The 18560-nt window shown below is 46.5% G+C and overlaps 2 protein-coding genes and 1 long non-coding RNA gene across 11 annotated transcripts in view; 1 reads left to right on the forward strand and 2 right to left on the reverse strand.

The window, feature by feature from the left end:
- Positions 1-15737, reverse strand: RNF183 (ring finger protein 183). Of its 3 annotated transcripts, none has more exons than XM_029201830.1 (3): positions 15725-15737; positions 6102-6562; positions 1-753 (listed from the first exon to the last, which is right to left on the reverse strand). In XM_029201830.1, exons 2-3 carry the CDS (start codon positions 6226-6228, stop codon positions 143-145), a joined length of 738 nt encoding a protein of 245 aa, XP_029057663.1. In that variant the 5' UTR covers positions 6229-6562; positions 15725-15737; the 3' UTR covers positions 1-142. The 3 variants fall into 3 exon arrangements, with proteins under 3 accessions (XP_029057663.1, XP_029057662.1, XP_029057664.1); XM_029201829.1 differs by lacking the exon at positions 15725-15737 and adding an exon at positions 9199-9703; XM_029201831.1 differs by lacking the exons at positions 6102-6562; positions 15725-15737 and adding an exon at positions 1786-2065.
- Positions 12-8251, forward strand: LOC114883803. Of its 3 annotated transcripts, none has more exons than XR_003790678.1 (5): positions 12-226; positions 3027-3215; positions 3398-3530; positions 5221-5450; positions 8186-8251. It is a non-coding gene; the product is annotated as an uncharacterized LOC114883803 (long non-coding RNA). The 3 variants fall into 3 exon arrangements; XR_003790680.1 differs by having other exon boundaries at positions 5224-5450; XR_003790679.1 differs by lacking the exon at positions 8186-8251 and adding an exon at positions 7199-7448.
- WDR31 (WD repeat domain 31) overlaps positions 12489-18560 on the reverse strand; it is a 24876-nt gene continuing 18804 nt past the window's right edge. For 4 of the 5 annotated variants that reach the window (XM_029201824.1, XM_029201827.1, XM_029201823.1 and 1 more), the window contains 2 exons: positions 15725-18370; positions 12489-13691 (listed from right to left, as the gene is read on the reverse strand). In XM_029201824.1, coding sequence (XP_029057657.1) covers positions 18210-18370 — 161 coding nt within the window. In that variant the 3' untranslated portion in view covers positions 12489-13691; positions 15725-18209. The remainder of the gene's footprint in view (positions 13692-15724; positions 18371-18560) is intronic. The other variant, XM_029201825.1, reaches the window with a different exon arrangement.

Genomic DNA, 18560 nt, shown 5'->3' on the forward strand with positions numbered 1-18560 from the left:
AGAAGCAGATGCACAGCCTAGCCGACCCCTGGATTGTAAAAAAGAACAATACTACAAAGGAAGATGACCCCAAATGAGGGTCTGCAGTCCTCATACCCAGCAGCAACCAAGAAAGGCTTGGTTCTTTGTCTGGAACAGATGCTCACCCCACACCCCCAAAAAACTGCTTGGTCCAAAAGATGGAGAAGATGAGCAACAGAGTGACGCTGAGGAGGACAGCCAGCAGGTAGGCAAAGATCCGGAACTGCGGGTTGCGGAAACACCCCCTCAGAGAGTCGTGGTTGGGGATGGGGATGGGGCTGGGGATGGTGGTAGGGGCCACGTCCTGGGGGGGCCCAGTCTGGCTCCCAGGCCCGGGGCCGAGTTCCAGCGTGTAGGCCCTTGGCTGGCGCAGGAAGTAGCGGCTCTTGGGCTCATCTTTGAGACAGAGCTGGCGGCCTTCCAAGATGACGTGGTGGGGCTCCAGGCGGAGCAGGGTGAGCACGGCAGTGTCCGTGGGCAGGTCAGTGACAGGCTGTCCGGAGGCCAGCACAGTGGGCTGGCGACAGAGTGGACACAGCAGCCGGCGCCGGGCCGGAGCCACCAGGCTGAGGTGGGCCAGGCATTCCACGCAGAAGGAGTGGCAGCAGTCCAGCACTTTGGGGGTGTGGAACGTGTTGTTGAAGGGGTTCCAGCACACAGGGCACTCCGGCTCCCGGCCCTGCTTCTCCGCCATCCTCAGACCAGACACTGGGAGGTCTGGCAGGAGACGTCCTGGCAGAAAGGGAAAAGGAGCAAAGGAACACCCATTAAGCTCCGTGCCTGTATTGGCCCTAGGCTGTGTCCTGTGGGTTGTTAAAAGGTATTATCGCCCACATTTCACAGATGAAAAAACTTAGGTTCAAAAGGTGAAGTGAACTTATCTACAAAACCGAAATAGAGTTACAAATGTAGAAAACAAACTTATGGTTACCAGGGGGTAAGGGGGGCACGGATAAATTGAGAGATTGAGATTGACATATACACACTACTATATATAAAATAGATAATTAATAAGGACCTACTTTATAGCACAGAGAACTCAATACTCTGTAATGGCCTATATGGGAAAAGAATCTAAAAAAAGGATGGATATATGTATATGTATAACTGATTCACTTTGCTGTACACCTGAAACTAACAGGTGTAAATCAACTATACCCCAATAAAAATTAAAAAAAAAAAATGAAGCAATTGTTTCAGATCACCCAGTCCGTAAGCCGTAGAATTAGGTGTGGTGCTCCTGCAGCATCCCCTCTACCGGGCCCAGGCCTCAGGCACCCCACGATCATCGAGCTCCCTCAAGGAGACGGCACCCTGGCTTTGGAAATGGATAAAAATGCTCCTTGTGCTGCACGTGATTGCCCTTGGCCTCTTGGGCTCCAGGGAGAGGGAGAGGAGCCACAGTCAGTGCTTCCTGCTACAGGGCAAATATTTCCTTCCCTGCTGCCTCGGATCCTGACTAGCCCAGAGACGGGCTTTGTGAATTCCCTGGTCTATCCCTCCTCTGGGGGCAAAAGCCAGGCCCTCTCTCCCTCCTCCCCTTGGGCTGCAGGGCCAATCCTCAGTGCCACTGGCCCAGTCTTTGTGCAGGGCACTGCCCTGGCCTGGCAAGGGGGGCTCTGGGAAGGCTTTTCCCCTTGACCTGGAAACATGGAGAGGCTCCCCTGCCCAGATCAGCCCTTCCAGAGCCTCCTCCCAAAATTTGGCCTCCCCTGGCTCCTCCCCCCGCCCTGACTTTGTCCTAGAAACTCCCAGAGCACCCACCTGGCCTTCCTTGGCACTACGGCTGTCAGGCAGACTACCCTGAAGGGCCTGAGGCTCCAGCCTCTTCCCCTCCAGAATCTGCAAAGCTTTGGGAGACTGCCTTCTCACCACCAACCCCGGGGCCCGTCTCCATAGCAGCGTCCACGCAGCACCTGGAGCTGCCAGGTAGCCCAGGCGGCAGTCTCCTGAGCGCACCTGCCTGCAGCGAAGGCCAGAGAGCTGCCCAGGTGGCGGGTAGTGAGGTGAGGGACCCGTGTTCCCCTGGGGCGTGGCAGACAACCAACCCTGGAAGCCTAGTTATCTGTGAGATTGTGGGCGGTCTCTTCAAGACCTGGGATCCCTGGCCCAGAAAGGCAGGGGTGGCAATTTCCTTCTTCTAGATTGTGGAGAGGGTGAGCGAGCCTTCTGGGCTTCCTCTCTCCTGGGCCCTCATTTCTTTTCTAAAATGGCTGAAACCTCCTTCTCAAACAAAGGGGCTGCCTGCCTTGCCCTTCAATTGCTATGAAATTCACCTGCTGCACAGCCTAAAGTCTCTGAATACTCTCTGAATATCAGATTCAACAAGTCCTCTCCCATCCCCTTCCGATCACTTAATGTGCCCAAGGAGCTACACCCAGAACATGCGAGCCCGGCTGCCTTCTTTGTCCTTAGATGACACAGATGGTCAGCCTGGCAGGCACTGACCACTGAGATCTTGGAGTCCAAGACTCAGCCCTCCCACCACCCTTGGGACTTAAAAGCGGGAGTCAGGGAGGAGGACCGCTCCAGCCCCACATCCCTATTTCAACCAGAAACACTTGACTTATATTGGTCATCTGAACAAGTTGAAGACTTGAGCTTCTGAGGAAAAAGAAGTTTAAAAACCTCTTCTCCATCCTAACCACTCACTTTGCAGATGGGAGGCAAGAAGTGACTCTCACCCAAGGTCACCCACTAGTTAGTGGTGACACCTGGACTTCCAGGCCACCACCATGCTGCTGTCAGAAAGGTAGAGCCCTCAGCCATTCAGTCCACCTGCTGGATGTGTGTTATTAACTGGATAGTGAGTGTTTGCCTTTCACTAGGAGATTCCTCGTGGCCAGAAGTCTCTCATGGTAGGAATCCAGGAACTGTGCAGGGGGGCCTTGGGGGTAACGAGTCTCCCTTGTGCCCCCGATATGATATCATCTACCCTGACTGAGTTGGCGCCTGAAGCAAAACCTGCTTACATTCTCACCCATGGCTTCCTGGTTTCCTTCTAGACCCTAGACCTCTGTCACTGCTTCGGGACAGGGAAGAGGAAGTGAAGACATGCAGGAGGAGGATGGAACAGCTCTGGCTGAAGCTTGGATACTTTGCCAAAGATCCTCACCAATGAATGCCTCCCTCTGTGGACAATTCGTCCTTTCTACGAGCAGTCATTGAGTTAATGAGAGCTCGCCACATGCCAGGTGCTGTGCTAGGCACTGGGTAAATAATGGGGAACAAAATAGACATGGTCTTTGACCTCATGACATTTAGAGTCTAGTGAGGGAAAGAGACATTTAATGAGTAATGGGCAATAAATACACAATTTTAATTAATACTATAAAGGACAAAAAGGAAAATGGGCTTAGGGGACTTGTTGCTTCAGGTGAGATCACCAGGGAAGCTTTCTCCAGAGAGATGATATGAAAGCCAAGACCAGAGGATGAGAAGAATCCAGCCCTGCAGGGTGGAAGAAGAGCATTCGAGCTCAAGGGAACAGCATGTGCCAAAGCCTTAAGGTGAGAAAAAGCTCTGTCGTTGAGGAAGTGAAAGGAGGCTGGGTGACTGGGGTGTAGGGGGTGGGTCTGGATGGGGAAGTGGCTTTTAGGAAGAAGCCAGAGAGGCTGCCCTGGAGGCTGGGGAATGCATCTGGGTTTTATTCTAGGGCTGAGCGTGTGTGTATGTATGTGCTTGCCGGCAGGGTTCGGGGGTGGGGGTGGGGGTGACCCGATCCTATTTCCATTTTTTTTTTGCGGTACACGGGCCTCTCACTGTTGTGGCCTCTCCCGTTGCGGAGCACAGGCTCCGGACGCGCAGGCTCAGCGCCACGGCTCACGGGCCCAGCCGCTCCGTGGCATGTGGGGTCTTCCAGGACCGGGGCACGAACCCGTGTCCCCTGCATCAGCAGGCGGACTCTCAACCACTGCGCCACCAGGGAAGCCCCTATTTCCATTTTTAAAGCAACATTCCAGCTGCAGAGCAGAAGACAGAGTGAAAGGGATGAGTGGAAATGGAAGACCAGTTAGGGGCTCTAGCCGTGGTCCAAGTTGGGATGGTGGGGCTTGATGCATGTGAGGCATTGGTGGAGAAGATCAAAGGGATGGGTGAAAGATATCTTTGCAGATGCAATCAAATATACTTTCCAAGAAGCAGTGGACAGCATAGATTCTAGAACCAGGTTGTCAAGGCTATTGACCCCCAACACACTGCTTGTTAGGGCTGTGATTCCAAGTGAACTGTTTAACCTCTCTGTTCTTCAGTTTCTTCTGAAGAGGAAGCTAAAAGTGATGCCTCAGAGGATAAAGCTCTTAGAGCCTGGCACCCGGTAAAGACTATATATGAGGTGGTTGCATTATCCCTGCAAATGGATTTGAGAGAGAGGAAGGCTTAAGGCTGACTTTGAGGCCATGAGATTTTCTGCATTGAGCTTTGAGGAGCCCCTGAATTCCAGAGTGTGTCAGAAGCAGACCTTTAGTATTTATCAAAGGCCTTAAAATATACATAACCTTGATTCAGCAGTTCCCCCACTGGTAATTTATCCCGTGGAAATAATCCAGGACCTGTACCAAGATTTGGGTAGAAAGCACGGCTCTAATGGTTAAAAATTGAAAACTGCCTAATTATCCAATAGTAGGACACTTATTAAATAAATTCTGCTCCATCCATACAAAGAGACATTCTGCAGCCTTTAAATGATGTGATAAAACATCTATTGATATGGAAATACGTTCATGACATGTTATTAAGTGAAAAGAACCAGTAATAAAACCATATTACAGGGCTTCCCTGGTGGCGCAGCGGTTGAGAGTCCGCCTGCCGATGCAGGGGACACAGGTTCATGTCCCGGTCCGGGAGGATCCCACATGCCGCGGAGCGGCTGGGCCCGTGAGCCATGCCCGCTGAGCCTGCGCGTCCGGAGCCTGTGCTCCGCAACGGGATAGGCCACAGCAGTGAGAGGCCCGCGTACCGCAAAAAAACAAACAAACAAAAAATATTACAGTACAATCTAATTTTTCAATATATGTGTGCAACGGAAAAAAATGTGTGGAAAAACAAACACTGAAATGTCAACAGTGGTTATCTCTGGGGGTAAGATTATAGGTTTGTTAGTTTGTTTGTTTTTCATTCTCTTGCCTGAAAATTCTAACTTTATTCTAACTTTATTGCACTAAGCTTACTACCCTTAAAGATCTTCCCCTCCCCACAAAGCAGGCTTCCATTTCCTGAAGTTCCATGGCCAAAGCTGTAAAGGGATGCTCAAGAAGAGGGATGATCACTGTTGCACCTGGGCCCTTATCTGCCATGGTCACCTCAGGCCTTGTCTGTGGCTTCAGAGTCTGTCTCCAGGAGAAACTCTGGCCACTTAACCACCAACGACTCACTCTCAAGCCAGGACATCCCGATACCACCCCAAAGACATCGCCTCAGTCTGTGAGCAGGTCAGTCAGCCAAATATCCATTGTCTGTAGCATCACCCCAATACTTTCAACCTCCAGAGGAGAGAGGTGAAGAACTAGCATTTTTATAGGACTTCCCAGTTTACAAAGGGCCTCAGTCCTGGCCGGGGTCTAAGTGTGGTAACTCACATCTTGATGGTATAATTTGCCTTTTGCAATTTTTTTTTCCATTTGCATAGACCATTTGATTCTGTAAAACCACCCTCTGAAGGAAGCAGGATCAGGAGTCGACAGTGTGCAGCTATGGAACCAGACTTCTTTGCTGTGAGGTCTTAGACAAATGGCTTAACCTCTCTGAGCTTTGTTTTCCTCTGTAATATAGGCTAATGATCTCACCTTATGAGCTTGCTGTGAGGAGGGGATAATGACTGTTATGTGCACAGCAAAGCACAGCAGATGCTCAATACATAGGTAGCATGCTATTTTTACACTCATTTTATAGATGGAAACATCAAGGCTCAGAATGGTGAAGTGACTTGCCCAAGGCTTCACAGCTAAAGAATGGCTGAGCTTGAAAGATGATCCCAGGAGCCCTGCCTCCCAGGACAGCGTTCACCGGTCGGTGGACGATGCTGCCTCTCAGGATGCAGGGCCCTGTGAGCCGTCCCTCCACGACCCTCCCTGGTTCCTTACCTGCTCCCTTGGCGCCTCCTCCACCTCCTCCGGCTCCTTTGCCTAGCACGGCCCTGCAGCATGTGCTCTGGGCTCTGACTTCTCCCGGCCTGGTTTCCAGGCAGCTGTGGGCGTGCCTCATTTGCATGGTCTTCAGGAAGCTCTTGGCCAGCTCTCCATCTCAGGATTTTCTGTCCTTCCCTCTGCTGCCTTTGGACTGTCTGAGCCTACCAGGGACAGCCTGGAAGCTTTGGTTTCATCTTCCTCCTGTGAGTCACTCTTGCTTTCTCTCTAAGGGGGTCGAAGTCCACTCATCGTTGCAGGCCTCTGTTCTGCACCCGGTTGGTCTCCTGCATCACCTCTGACTGCACCGCCTTGGCTCACACACAGCCTTATGGGCAGTTGACAGGCAGGCAGGTTGTCTCTGATGCCACTTCTGCCCCTCGGCACAGATCGATCCTTTCCTACTCTGCGCCCTGCAACTAAAATACAAAGGACACTTGCAAAATATTGAGAAAATTATTTAATCCAAAAGGAAAACCATTAGGGGAGAGTCACTGAAGCATAAGCCTGAAGAGCCTGGGTTCTTGATCAAGTCAGATTTCTGGGTCAGAGTCAAGTCCTCGCTCAGAATCCAGACTCTACTTACTAGTGGTGGAGACTTGAGCAAATTAATTTCTCTAAATATTATTTTTCTCAGCTGAAAATGGGCATAATAATTTTACCTATTTGATCCCCAGGTTAAATGAGATAATGCATGCAGAGATCATAACACAGTGCCTGGTACACAGTAACATGCAGTAAATGTTAACTATCATTAAGAGATGATCAGGCAAATCACAGAAAAAGAAATACAAGTGGAATATATATGTAATTGTTCAACCTCATTTATAATTAGAGAAATTCAGATTTTAAATAAGATACTGCTATTTTTCCTGTCAGACTGACAAACATTAACATAATATTAGCTAAAGCCCGCTACTATTATTAAAAGTAATAGTAGCAGTTTATGTGCTTTATTAAATGCTTCTGATCTGGGACAATGAATCCTCCCAACACTCCCACAAGGCACGATATGGATCACATAAAATAAATGACTTGTCCTTACTCTTCCACAGATAAGGAATCAGAAGCTCAAAGCAAGTAAGGGGTTTACCCAAGAGCTCATGAGAAGCAAGTTAAAGAGCTGGGACTGCAAGTTTGACTCTGAAATCTGTGCCGTTGCCTCACTGTCCCCCAAAAGTGTGTTCATACGATCCATCTTTTGTTCCCTCTCCTATTCTCTGTACATATGGTCCTCTTCTTTTATTCCTTTACTGACCATTTAAATTGGGGTTTGGAGAATAAACAGAAATAAATGTATTTTAGGATGTAATCAAATGCCCTAGTCCTCTTATTTTGTGTTTTAAAATTTTTATTTTAGAAGAGGTAATATATTTGCATGTTCAGCACAAGAGGTTTCATTTTGCAACGAAAATGTTGTTCTCCCAGCTACCTAACTTCCCTAAAAATTAAGGAGTTATACCATCAGTTTCTTGTGTATCTTTCCAAACATGCTTTATGAATACACAAGCAAAACTCCTATGTCAAAATGTCTATGTATTCCTATTCCTCCTTTTTACACAAATGTGCATTTGGTATACATGGTTCTACACCTTGCTTTTTTCACTTAACGATGTATCTGAGATATCATTCTGTATTAGTGCATAAAGAGCTTTTTCAGTTTTTTAATGGTTGTATCATATTTCATTGAATGGCTGTACCACAGATTACTTAACCATTCCCTTATTGATCTAATTCCTTCATTTGTTGTTGTTTGTTTTTTTGTTTTTGGCCGCACCTCAAGGCGTGCGGGATCTTAGTTCCCTGAACTGGGATTGAACCCGGGCCCCCTGCAGTGGAAGTGCTGAGTCCTAACCAGTGGACAGCCAGGAAGTTCCCCTAATCCCTTCATTTTAAATATATAAATATTGGCTGGAAAAATAAATGCCAAAATGATTGCAGGATTTAGATTAGCCTTGAATTGTCTGAAAAATAGCTGTGTTCTTTGGGAAGTTGTAGATCCCTAACAGAGACCTCTAAGCATTTTTCCTCTTTCTGAGCAGGAGACAGAGGGATGCCTCAAGGCATGACCTGGTGGCCTGGAATTCCCCCTCAGACCTAGAACGCCCTGCTTTCCAGTATCACTTCTGGTTAACTAAGGTTAGTGAGAATTCAAGACACTGATTCAGCCCAAAGGATCTGGTTCGTATTTGAGAGTTTGGAAGCCATGCTTTCTGGTTTGGCAACTCATGCGAACCATGAAGAAGTTTATACACTTTTACATAATAATATAATTCCCTGTAAGTATCCAAAAGGTATGTGTGATATTGTGATTTATAATAAGAAATATATGTGTTTTCGGCCTTCATTCTATTCCTGGCCTGGGATTGAACACACGCTCCCTGTGGTGGAAGCGTGAAGTCTTAACCACTGGACCGCTAGGGAAGTCCCTTATTTAAAATGCTATTGCAGAAGAATTTTTATTGATCTGTGAAAATGGTCACAATATACTATAAATGGAGGGGGGCAAAGCAGTTCCAAAATGTTATATGTATGATCCAGATTTTGTAAAACAAAATTTATATATAAAGCCTGAAAGGCCATGAGACAAAATGTGCCAATGGTTATCTCTGCGTGCTAAGTTTACTGGTATTGACATTTTCTTCTTAACTATATTTTCTAAACTTTTATTAATAGATATGTATTACTTTTGCAATAGGAAAATTCACTTGGAAAACAAGGAAGTCTGAGTTTTCTGCAACCTGGGAATCCAGAACTTAAAAAGAAGCAAGGAGGGTGTGTAAGAAATCAGTCAGGGCATTGCAAGCATTGACATAAAAATAAAGTAACCCATGGCCCTTTCCCGGGTCACTGCTTGTCTAGTGAGCAAATGCATTATCATTAATATCTCTGGGTGGTCAGGGCTAGGGAGTACTTTGCAAACAGTGGAAAATTTTCCAGGGAGATACCCAGGAGAGATAGTGAGCCATCTCAGGAATTTGAGAGTTGAACTAATTTAGTTCATGCTTCGGAGGTGAGGTCAGTCAGCTGGAAAAGCACCTCGTCTAAGCAGTACCTTGGAACCGGGTGAGTGAAGAGTCATGAGACTTGGTGAGGCCCAGCCAAGGTCGGGGATGGAGGCGGAGGGTGGCATGAACCATGCAGGGAGGAAGAGGCAGCAGAAGGCAGTAAATGGGCAGCGGAGGATGGAGAAAAGGCGGTGACGAGGCAGGTTTTGGTCAGGTGATCAGTGTTGAGCGAGCTCCCACCCCCGCCAAGGGCAGGGGGCAGCTCTCCCTGTGGGGCACCACATTGTTATCACTTGGAGCCATGCCTTAGGCTTATCCGGAGGCCAGAACAGTCCCAGCAGCAGAGGCATCACCTGGAGATTGATAGGAATGCAGAAGCTCAGGCCCATTCCAGACCTACTGAATCAGAATTTGCATTTTCACTAGATCCCCAGGGGGATTCAGAGACACACCGAAGTATGAAGACTAATTTAGGAAAAAATATCCCCAGTATATGCTCCTTGACTCATCCCGGGTACATTTGTCTTCAGGTTCTTAAAGACTTCTCAGGGATCTGACACCAGGAAGATGTCCCAGACAGGGCTGGGTGAATCTCAGCCTGGGAATGGACACCGTCCCTCCCTCCCCATTTCCTGTGTGCAGCATCTGAGTTTGTTTTACACGTCACAATCCTCATGCAAAACCCTTAGGGCCAGATGTGTTTCAGAATTTTTCATATTTTAGGAAGATAATATGATGCATTTACCATATACTAGTGAGACCTGAGGCAGCACCTGGTAATCAAATGCATTAATATTCTGCAATTTATTTTTTATTTTATTTTATTAATATTCTGCAATTTATTATAAAGATTGATACCCAAAAGAATAAGCACCATCGGGTCAATTTTGGCACCAAATTTAATGAAAAAAACCTTTGTCTCCAGGGCTTCCCTGGTGGCACAGTGGTTGAGAGTCTACCTGCTGATGCAGGGGACACGGGTTCGTGACCCGGTCCGGGAAGATCCCACATGCCGCGGAGCGGCTGGGCCCCTGAGCCATGGCCGCTGAGCCTGCGCGTCCGGAGCCTGTGCTCCGCAACGGGAGAGGCCACAGCAGTGAGAGGCCCGCATACCGCAAAAAAAAACAAAACCTTTGTCTCCAGAACGGGGGGATTTTAAGCATTGTGGATAAGGATTATGAGCTGTTTTATTATTTTATTTTATTTTATTTTAAAAATGTGTCAGTTGAATAAATTTAGAAACACTGATATAACACTATTTCCCAGCCCTCGTTTACCTCAGACTTAGCAGGAACTACAGGATCTAGATATTCTTTCAAATATAAAGTAGTTCACATAATTCCTTTCATCAAGCAGGTCACATCTGGCATTGTTATTCCCATTTCAATTCAAGGGATTCTGTGAGGAGTGATTGGATTTTGATGAAATTAAGAATTTATCCCAGCTAACGTCAATGCGAAACGTCAGAGCTAAGGCTGGACCCCAGGGCCTCCAGCTCCTAGCCCTGCGCTTTCCTCCTCTCCCTTCATCTGCCTTCCCCTCCCCTCTCTGTCCCCAGGCAGAGGGTTCCCGGCTGAGGACACAGGACAGCAGGCCTCCTGCCCATGCCACCTGGTGTGTTTAGAAACACAGAGCTGCAATTGGACGGTTCTTCCTCCAGCTGGGCTGTGAATGAAGCATCTTGTCTTCCAGTCCCCCAGACTTGCCGCCACATCAGGGTGGCAGTAACTGCCCCCTGAAGGTCCTTGGAGTGAGTTGGGCCAGGCACAGCCAGGTAAGTCCTGACACTTACTCTGAAGCCTTTCTCCACATGACCCCTGCCAGGAAGACAGCGGCAAAAAGTTGCAAGAGGCCGTTTGTACAGGGGAGGGCCAGGGCAGCTTCCAGGAAGGTCTCAAAGGCCTTCTCCAAATGCCCAGAGAGAAGGCTCCTGGACCAAAGTCCATCTCTGCTCTTGGAATGCTCAGCTTGCAGTACCGACAGAGGGATCCTTTCACGGGGCTTTTAGTCGAAATCAAAAAGCCGGGCCCCTCCCTCCTCGCTGAGTTCCCGGGGCCTCATGGTTTGCACTCTTCTCTATGGCACTTTCTCATTTGTGCTCGTCTCTACATCTGTCTAGTTTCCCTTCTCTCATGGGAGTTTATTCTTTTTTATTGTAGTACATGTCCAATATGGAAAAATTAGGCAACTCAGATGAATATAACACTGACACTTAGGAACAATGCTAGGCACTATTCGAGGGGCTCTACCTGAATCGTATGACATCCCTGTTGACAACTCTGTGAGTAGATGCTGCCATCATACCATCTCCATTTCACAGATGACGGCACTGAGACACAGATTAAGTCTCTTGCCCAAGGTCGTGAGACTAAGAAGCGGCAGACTGGGATTTGAACCAGGCATGGTGGTGCCGGAGTCCACGCCCTAAAACCAGGCCACACTGTCACCTATAAGGAGGAAATAAACTCACCCAAAATCCTACATGCAGAGATGACCACCGAAAAAATAAAGCTCAGGATCCCAACAATGTGAAGGGTCTAACATAAAGCCCTCTCCACAATAAATAAGACTGTAAAAATAACATCTTCTGGATGAGAGGCAACTCAAAGTGGTTTTTTGTAATTGTATTATTGTATTCTAATTATCACATGGTTCAAACAAATGGGTCATAGAATCTTCAGTATGAAACTTGAATTATGGTTCCACAATAAGAACTTTTCTATGGATGGTAATTAGAAACAAAGAAAAATTCTTTCTGGACAAAGGTATGTTTATCATAGCCTTTCGGTGTATAGCCTTTCAGTCTCTTTATAAGTATTTTAAATGCAAAATTTTTTCATACATTATTATAAAATATGTCATACTCTATGTACTGTTTTGTAGCCTTTCTGCTTATCTTTCCACATCATAAAATAGTCTCTACAACCTTTTCTTCAAAATGAAAATAGTCTTGTTTTTGATCATAAAAGTGACAAAGGAAATAACAAATGTATGTATTTGCTTGTAGTATATGCGTGAAATGTCTCTGAAAGAGTACAGTAGATGCTGGTAACACTGGTTACCTCTGGAGGGAGCCAGATGGAAGGCAGACGTGGATGAGAGGGAGACTTTAATGTATAAACTCTTGCACTCTTGATTGTGACTATGTGAATGAGTTATCTATTTCAAAAACAATTAAGTTTTTAAAATGAAACTGATTCATCCTCATTACAAAAAAAAAGGCATAAAGTAGAAGATAAATTCATCTTTAAACTCAATACCCAGAGCTAACACTGTTAACATTTTTGCTCTATTTCTTCCAGACCTTCATCTATGAATGTATAGACATATGTGCAGATATATTTTTACCAAAATGGGATGAGGCTGTATGGGGCTGTTTTGTCACCTGTGTTTTTCACTTAGGGTGAATCATGGACAACATTTCATGCAGCCCCATTTTAAATGTGTACAAGGTTATTAGTCATGTGAAGGTGGCTGTTTTCCAAAAGACTGTTTCTGGATGGACTGCGAGTTCAGCACCTGGACATGCAGTGCTAGTTGACACCAGTGTTATTTTATTGGAAGACTCAGATGAAATTATGATTGTGAAAGTAGTTTGTATAGCGCATATAAGGTTTTACTGTTAAAATTCTGGCCTCTTAACTGGAGGTGTCAGGAAGAAAGGTACAATCAAAACCAGCTGGTCCAGCTTCTTTCTAATGTTGGTCCGTGGAGCTCACACTTCCCTCGTACAGTCTTCAACATTTACACACTCATCTTTAAAACTGAGGCTTGCAAAGTTTACGAGCACAAAGTGTTAGCAAGGGTATGGACAACGGAAACTCTGCTGAAGGTCCTCCACAGCTGGTGGGAATGTGAACTGTGACAAACTTTTTGGAAAAGAGGTGGTATCTACTAAAGCTGATCATGCACTCTACCCTATGGCCCAGAATGGCCTCCCCTGGTTATACAGTGAATACGATGCCTGCATATTTCACCAGATGACATACTAATGGAATGTTCATAGCAACACTAACTATAAAAGCCCCAAACTGGAAACACCCATATGCCCATCAGTAGTTAAGTGGATAAATTATAATATTGTCACACCATAGAATACTATCAAACAATGTCAATCTATCTCACAAACATGTTGAGCCCAAGAAGCCTGACGAAAATTAAGCGCACATATTGTTTCACCTAACTCTACTGCTGGATAACAAACTGTCCCAAAACTTAGTCTTAAAACAATTTATTGTTTTTCATGATTCTGTGGGCTAGCTGCGCAGTTTCTCTTCTGATTTCATCTATGGCTGCATTCAGCTGGAGGTTTGGCAGGGCTGGAAGGTCCAAGGTGACCTTGTTCACATGTGTGGTGGTACTGGGTTCTTCTCCACAGGGCCTAGGTCACTCCCTGACGTGGCATCCTAGGAGTTGCATTCCAAGAGGGTGAAAGTGAAGCGGCAAGCTCTCTCTAAGGCTGAGCCTCAGACTTGCATAGCATTCGTTCTTCTGCATTCTGTTGGTCAAACCAAGTCAAAGGCCGTCACAGATTCAAGGGCTGGGAAAATAGATCCCATCTATTAACGAGAAGTTACTTTGCAAAGGGTCACACATACAGGGATGGGAGAAGCTTGTGGCCGTATCTTCCATCTACTACAATATGATTCTACTTATATAAAGTAGAAAAGCAGACAAAACCAATTTATGCTATTATAAATCCCTTGGCTGATAGTTCTGAAGGGGAGTATGAGGGAGGCCATCTGCATTCCTGGATGTATTATGCTTCTTCATCTAGGTTACTAGAGTGTGTTCAGTTTAAGAAAATTCTGCCAGCTATAAACTTAAGGCATATGAAACTCTGTGATGGCTAAACTTGAATTAAAAGTTTATGTGTGTGTGTGTGTGTGTGTGTGTGTGTGTGTGTGTGACTTAAAAAGAATGAAGTTCTCTTTCAAGTCACAGTACAGCTGGTCAGGCTGTTGGAACAGCTCAGCTCCTGGAGGTTATTTGGGGCCCCAGGTTCCTTCTTTCTTCTTGTTGCATCATCTTGTCCTAATCTGAATAGCTGAAGCTGTTGCTGGCAGTCGGCATCCCACCTAGTGGGAAGGGACTCAGAGGGGAAATTCTGGACAAACATACTCCTTTTGAGCTAATAGGGTGGAAATTACATCACGTCCACTCACACTCCACTGAAACCAACTTATTCTTATGGCTGTGCCTAGCTGGGAATGCTGTCTTAGCTGGACTGCCCGTGCTAAGAAGTGCCCATTTCAGGAACAACTTCATGTGTTTTAATGATGAAGCTGTTCTTTGATAATTATGCTTTAAAAAGGCCATTCAGAAAAAGCTAAGTTCCTTTATCTCAGTGTTAAAAGATTAAAAAAAAAAGTGGGGGCTTCCCTGGTGGTTCAGTGGTTAAGAATCCGCCTTCCAATGCAGGGGACGTGGGTTCGATCCCTGGTGGGGGAGCTAAGATCCCACATGCTGCGGGGCAACTAAGCCCCCTGCGCCTCAACTACTGAGCCTGCGTGCTCTAGAGCCCGTGCGCCACAACTAGAGAGCCCTAGCGCCACGACTAGAGAGACGCCTGTGCCACAACAAAGAGCCTGCGCCCTGCAACGAAAGATCCCGTGTGCTGCAACTAAGACACGGTTCAGCCAAATAAATAAATAAATACTAAAAAAACAAGTGACCTGAGTTCTATACTTGCCATTCCTGTGTCAAAATGAAGGCTGTTACAGACTGAAAACAACACGTCTCTCAATACCAGTGCTGAAAACACACAGGTGAAGGTACATTTCTGCTGCTACAGCTAAAAGATCGGACATTATTTCTGTTTCAATGACTGTAAACTCAGAACCCCTGGGGAACCTTCTTTAATAATCACTGTTCAGGAAGATAGTGATAACGGGGACTTGTCTGATACTTGGGGATACCGACGATATTCACTGCATCACAGTACTTGCTGGTAGCTATTTTAAAGAAAATAATCACTCTTTTCCAGGTTATTTTTAACCTCTTAGTAAAAATAAATGTCCTCTTATAGTGTAAGCCACCAAAAAATAAAAGGTCATTAATAATCACCATGCATTTTTCCTTAAATATATAAATATTTTCAACTTATATAAGTAAATATATAATTTTTTTTTAATTTAATTGGCCAGATTCCAAGGGTTTATATACTTTCCTAGAAAAAACTTGGACTTCCCTGGTGGTCCAGTGATAAAGACTCCACGCTTCCACTGCAGGGAACGTGGGTTCGATCCCTGGTAGGGGGACTAAGATCCTGCACGCCACGCACCGTGGCCAAAAAAGGAAAAAAAAAAAGAAAAAGTCAAGTGTCTTTGGAAAATTCCTTTATAGGGTTTTAGAGGAATAGCGTCTAAAATGAAGTGTTCAATGCACAAATGAATGCATTTTAGCAGCCCGTATCTTAGGTGCTGAGAGTACCTGATTAGAGCATATAAGACTGAAAAATCCTATAATACATTTGGATTTATTAATCTATTTTCTACTTAAAATGCACAGATAAGGAATTTTTATATCAAGCATGTGTAGAGTGTAGGGAAACATTTATTTATTTTTATTTACCTTTGGCTGCGTTGGGTCTTTGTTGCTGCACGCAGGCTTTCTCCAGTTGTGGCGAGCGGGGGCTACTCTTCATTGTACTGCACGGGCTTCTCATTGTGGTGGCTTCTCTGTTGCGGAGCTCGGGCTCTAGGCGCGTGGGCTTCAGTAGTTGTGGCGCATGGGCTTAGTTGCTCCACGGCATGTGGGATCTTCCCGGACCAGGGCTCGAACCCGTGTCCCCTGCGTTGGCAGGCAGATTCTTAACCACTGCGCCACCAGGGAAGCCTGGGAAACAATTTTATTGGTAATAGAACTGGGCTACTTCATCAGAGCCCTTCTATTTTCTCACATATGTTCCCGCTGTTCCCCTTTCCTGGGACCCCTCCCAACCACTCCCTTGGATTTTCTGTCTTCCTTCTAGAAGAAAGGCTAACCTGTAGCACTAATAGTTCAGGATTTGCTAGGACTTTCCCCGAGACACCTGTCTACTGCTCCCAGGCACCTGGCCAGGAGGATCTCCTTGAAGCCGAAAAGTTAATAACTGGTCCAGAAAATACACAATGTCATGGCCTACAAATTTCTAAAATGAACTTTGTGACATCATGCAGAGGCAAAGGGGTGAGGAGGAAAGTCAGGCAGACCCAGGCCCAGATCTCAGTTCTCCCCTTCTTCCCCACGCGTGTAACCTCGGGCAGAGGACTGGATGTCCCTGGGCCTCAGCTTCCTCATCTGTGACATGAGAATAACACAACTGCCGTGAGGATACATGTATTCAGCCACCTGTAGGTGCTCAACGAGGCAGCTTCCTCTCCCACCACCCATTTTGTCCTTTCAGAGCTCAAAGATCCATAACTTAGGGAATCACAGGGAAGCTGAACAGTGGCTAAAGGTTTAGAAAATACCATCTAAGGAGAGCGGGTGAAGGAGTGCTAAGTGTGTTGTGTGAGTGTTTAGTCTGGACAGAGCGGGTGCTAAGGAGTTGTGGCTGCCATTTGTAAGCACCCACTAGCTTGCCTGACATTTAACACAGTTGAATCTTTGGAGCAGCCCCGTAAAAAACGTCTGATTATGAAGCTCCATATTATAAGTGCGGAAACAGGTTTTATAACTTTCCCAAGATCAGCCAGCTACATGGGGAGATGGAGAGTCCAATTCAGGTCTGACGCTTTGCACGAGCTTAAGATTCTCCTGCCTCGTGACTGGAGGCAGCGTGGGGGAGGTGGCCCCAAAGAGGAGCAGGAGGGGACAAGGAAGATGGCTGTCAGCCACTGGTATCAGGGACAGGTAGGGGCCAGAGAGGACGAATGCTAAATCTTTCTTTGGGACTCATCAGAAAGGGACTCTCCAGGCCTCAGCTGCCTTAGGTATGGACCTGCCTGACGGCAGGAGTGACTTTCCTGGAGGAAAGTAGGTTTGTGAGCACCAGGCTGGGGACTGAGCTCCTGGGGGCCACACAGACAGAGCCGAGCATCCTGCCCCTCCTCACCGAGGGGGGCTCAGTGGCTGGCACAGTTGAATCCATCTTTCTGCTTTTTTCTATACGTTCCATTGTTGTTGCAGAGATTCCCTTTGCCTTATTCTGGCCATTCCCCAGAAAGAGTTATATAAAACTAAGTAAAAATGTTAAAATATACAAATGCAATTTTTTTAGGCTTCATCTCTCCATTTTCGTATCCACAGAACGGGTTTGATAACTCGTCTAACCGTGGGCGAGGCGCTGCGGTGGCCGGCCTCTTCACACGTGTTTGTGCAGCCCTAGCACCGGTCTAGGGATTTGCCACCTCCCCTCTGCGACTACGCCGAGTAGAAGCCAAGGCTTTTGCTTTCTTGCCCTAACATTGATTCTTCACATTGCTGAGGGGCTGTGATTAGAGCTTAATCTCATGTCTACAATCCATTTCCTCCATGGAGCTGCACTATTCTTTCCCATCTAGATAATTGCGAGGCAACCAAAACAGAGTTTCTCTCTTTGCTGCATTTTCTTCTTTCGTGGAGACATGGAAAAGGTCAGTTCAATAGACTCAGACCTGTGTTCTGACTCTCACAGACAGAGGCCTATCACTCTTATACCTACAGGTCATCATTCCAAGCCATAAACATTTTTTTAGAGAGAGATACACATTCCATAGACAGAATGCGGTCTGTCTCAAAAGGCGAGACAGCCTTGGGAGAAACACACGCCACGGACAGAGTGTGGGCCATCTCAGAAAGCAAGAGGCCCATAAACTTTTTTTTGAAGAGCAGTCCCCAAAGCTCACTAAAAATTGCATTTGGATTTAACTTAGTTTGAGAACCTTACGGTTGAGTCCGTATTTCTAATCTCTGCACCTGATTTTGAACCACTAGACTTAAATTGGCTTCTAACACTGACATACCTTCCAAGGGAGCCTAAGCAAAGAACACCATTCCACATGGCCCTCCCCCCAGGAGAACATGGAAAAACACAAAGTCACACTGAGTAAGGAGGGGCCACAGTTTGCTATTGTCCAGTGAAGGTGTCTTGGCCTCAGAATCCTGCCACTTCCTGCAGTTCCAGCCCTCGGCTATGGTCCACCCTGAGTAAGCGAATTCCTCTGCTGAAACTTGCACACAATAAGGAGATGGTGTCAGCCACAGCCAGGGAAGTCAAAGGTCCTGATCCATCCAGAGACAAGGTGAAAAGGCAGGCTGGGAAGGAAGGGGGAACCAGCACGTTAGGCCAAGAGTGTACATGTCATGAAAGGCAGTGTCTTTGTAAGAAACCCCCAGAAATAAAGCACGTGCTATGCGCATCTAACCCAGAAGAGAGAGGCACTGTGTGCCTCAGAGGAACGTGCACCAGCGGGGAAGTCAACCCCAAGACGTCAAGTCTAGAGAA

This window comes from Monodon monoceros, unplaced genomic scaffold, assembly GCF_005190385.1.
Source record: "Monodon monoceros isolate NGI ecotype Baffin Bay Population unplaced genomic scaffold, NGI_Narwhal_1 Super_Scaffold_5, whole genome shotgun sequence".
NCBI lineage: Eukaryota > Metazoa > Chordata > Mammalia > Artiodactyla > Monodontidae > Monodon > Monodon monoceros.

Coding starts and splice junctions, on each gene's coding strand:
- RNF183 (XM_029201830.1), bottom strand. CDS start 6,228: ATGCAAATGAGGCACGCCCACAGCTGCCTGGAAACCAGGCCGGGAGAA. Junction 754..6,101: donor AGGAGGCGCCAAGGGAGCAG/GTAAGGAACCAG, acceptor CCTTTCTGCCAG/GACGTCTCCTGCCAGACCTC.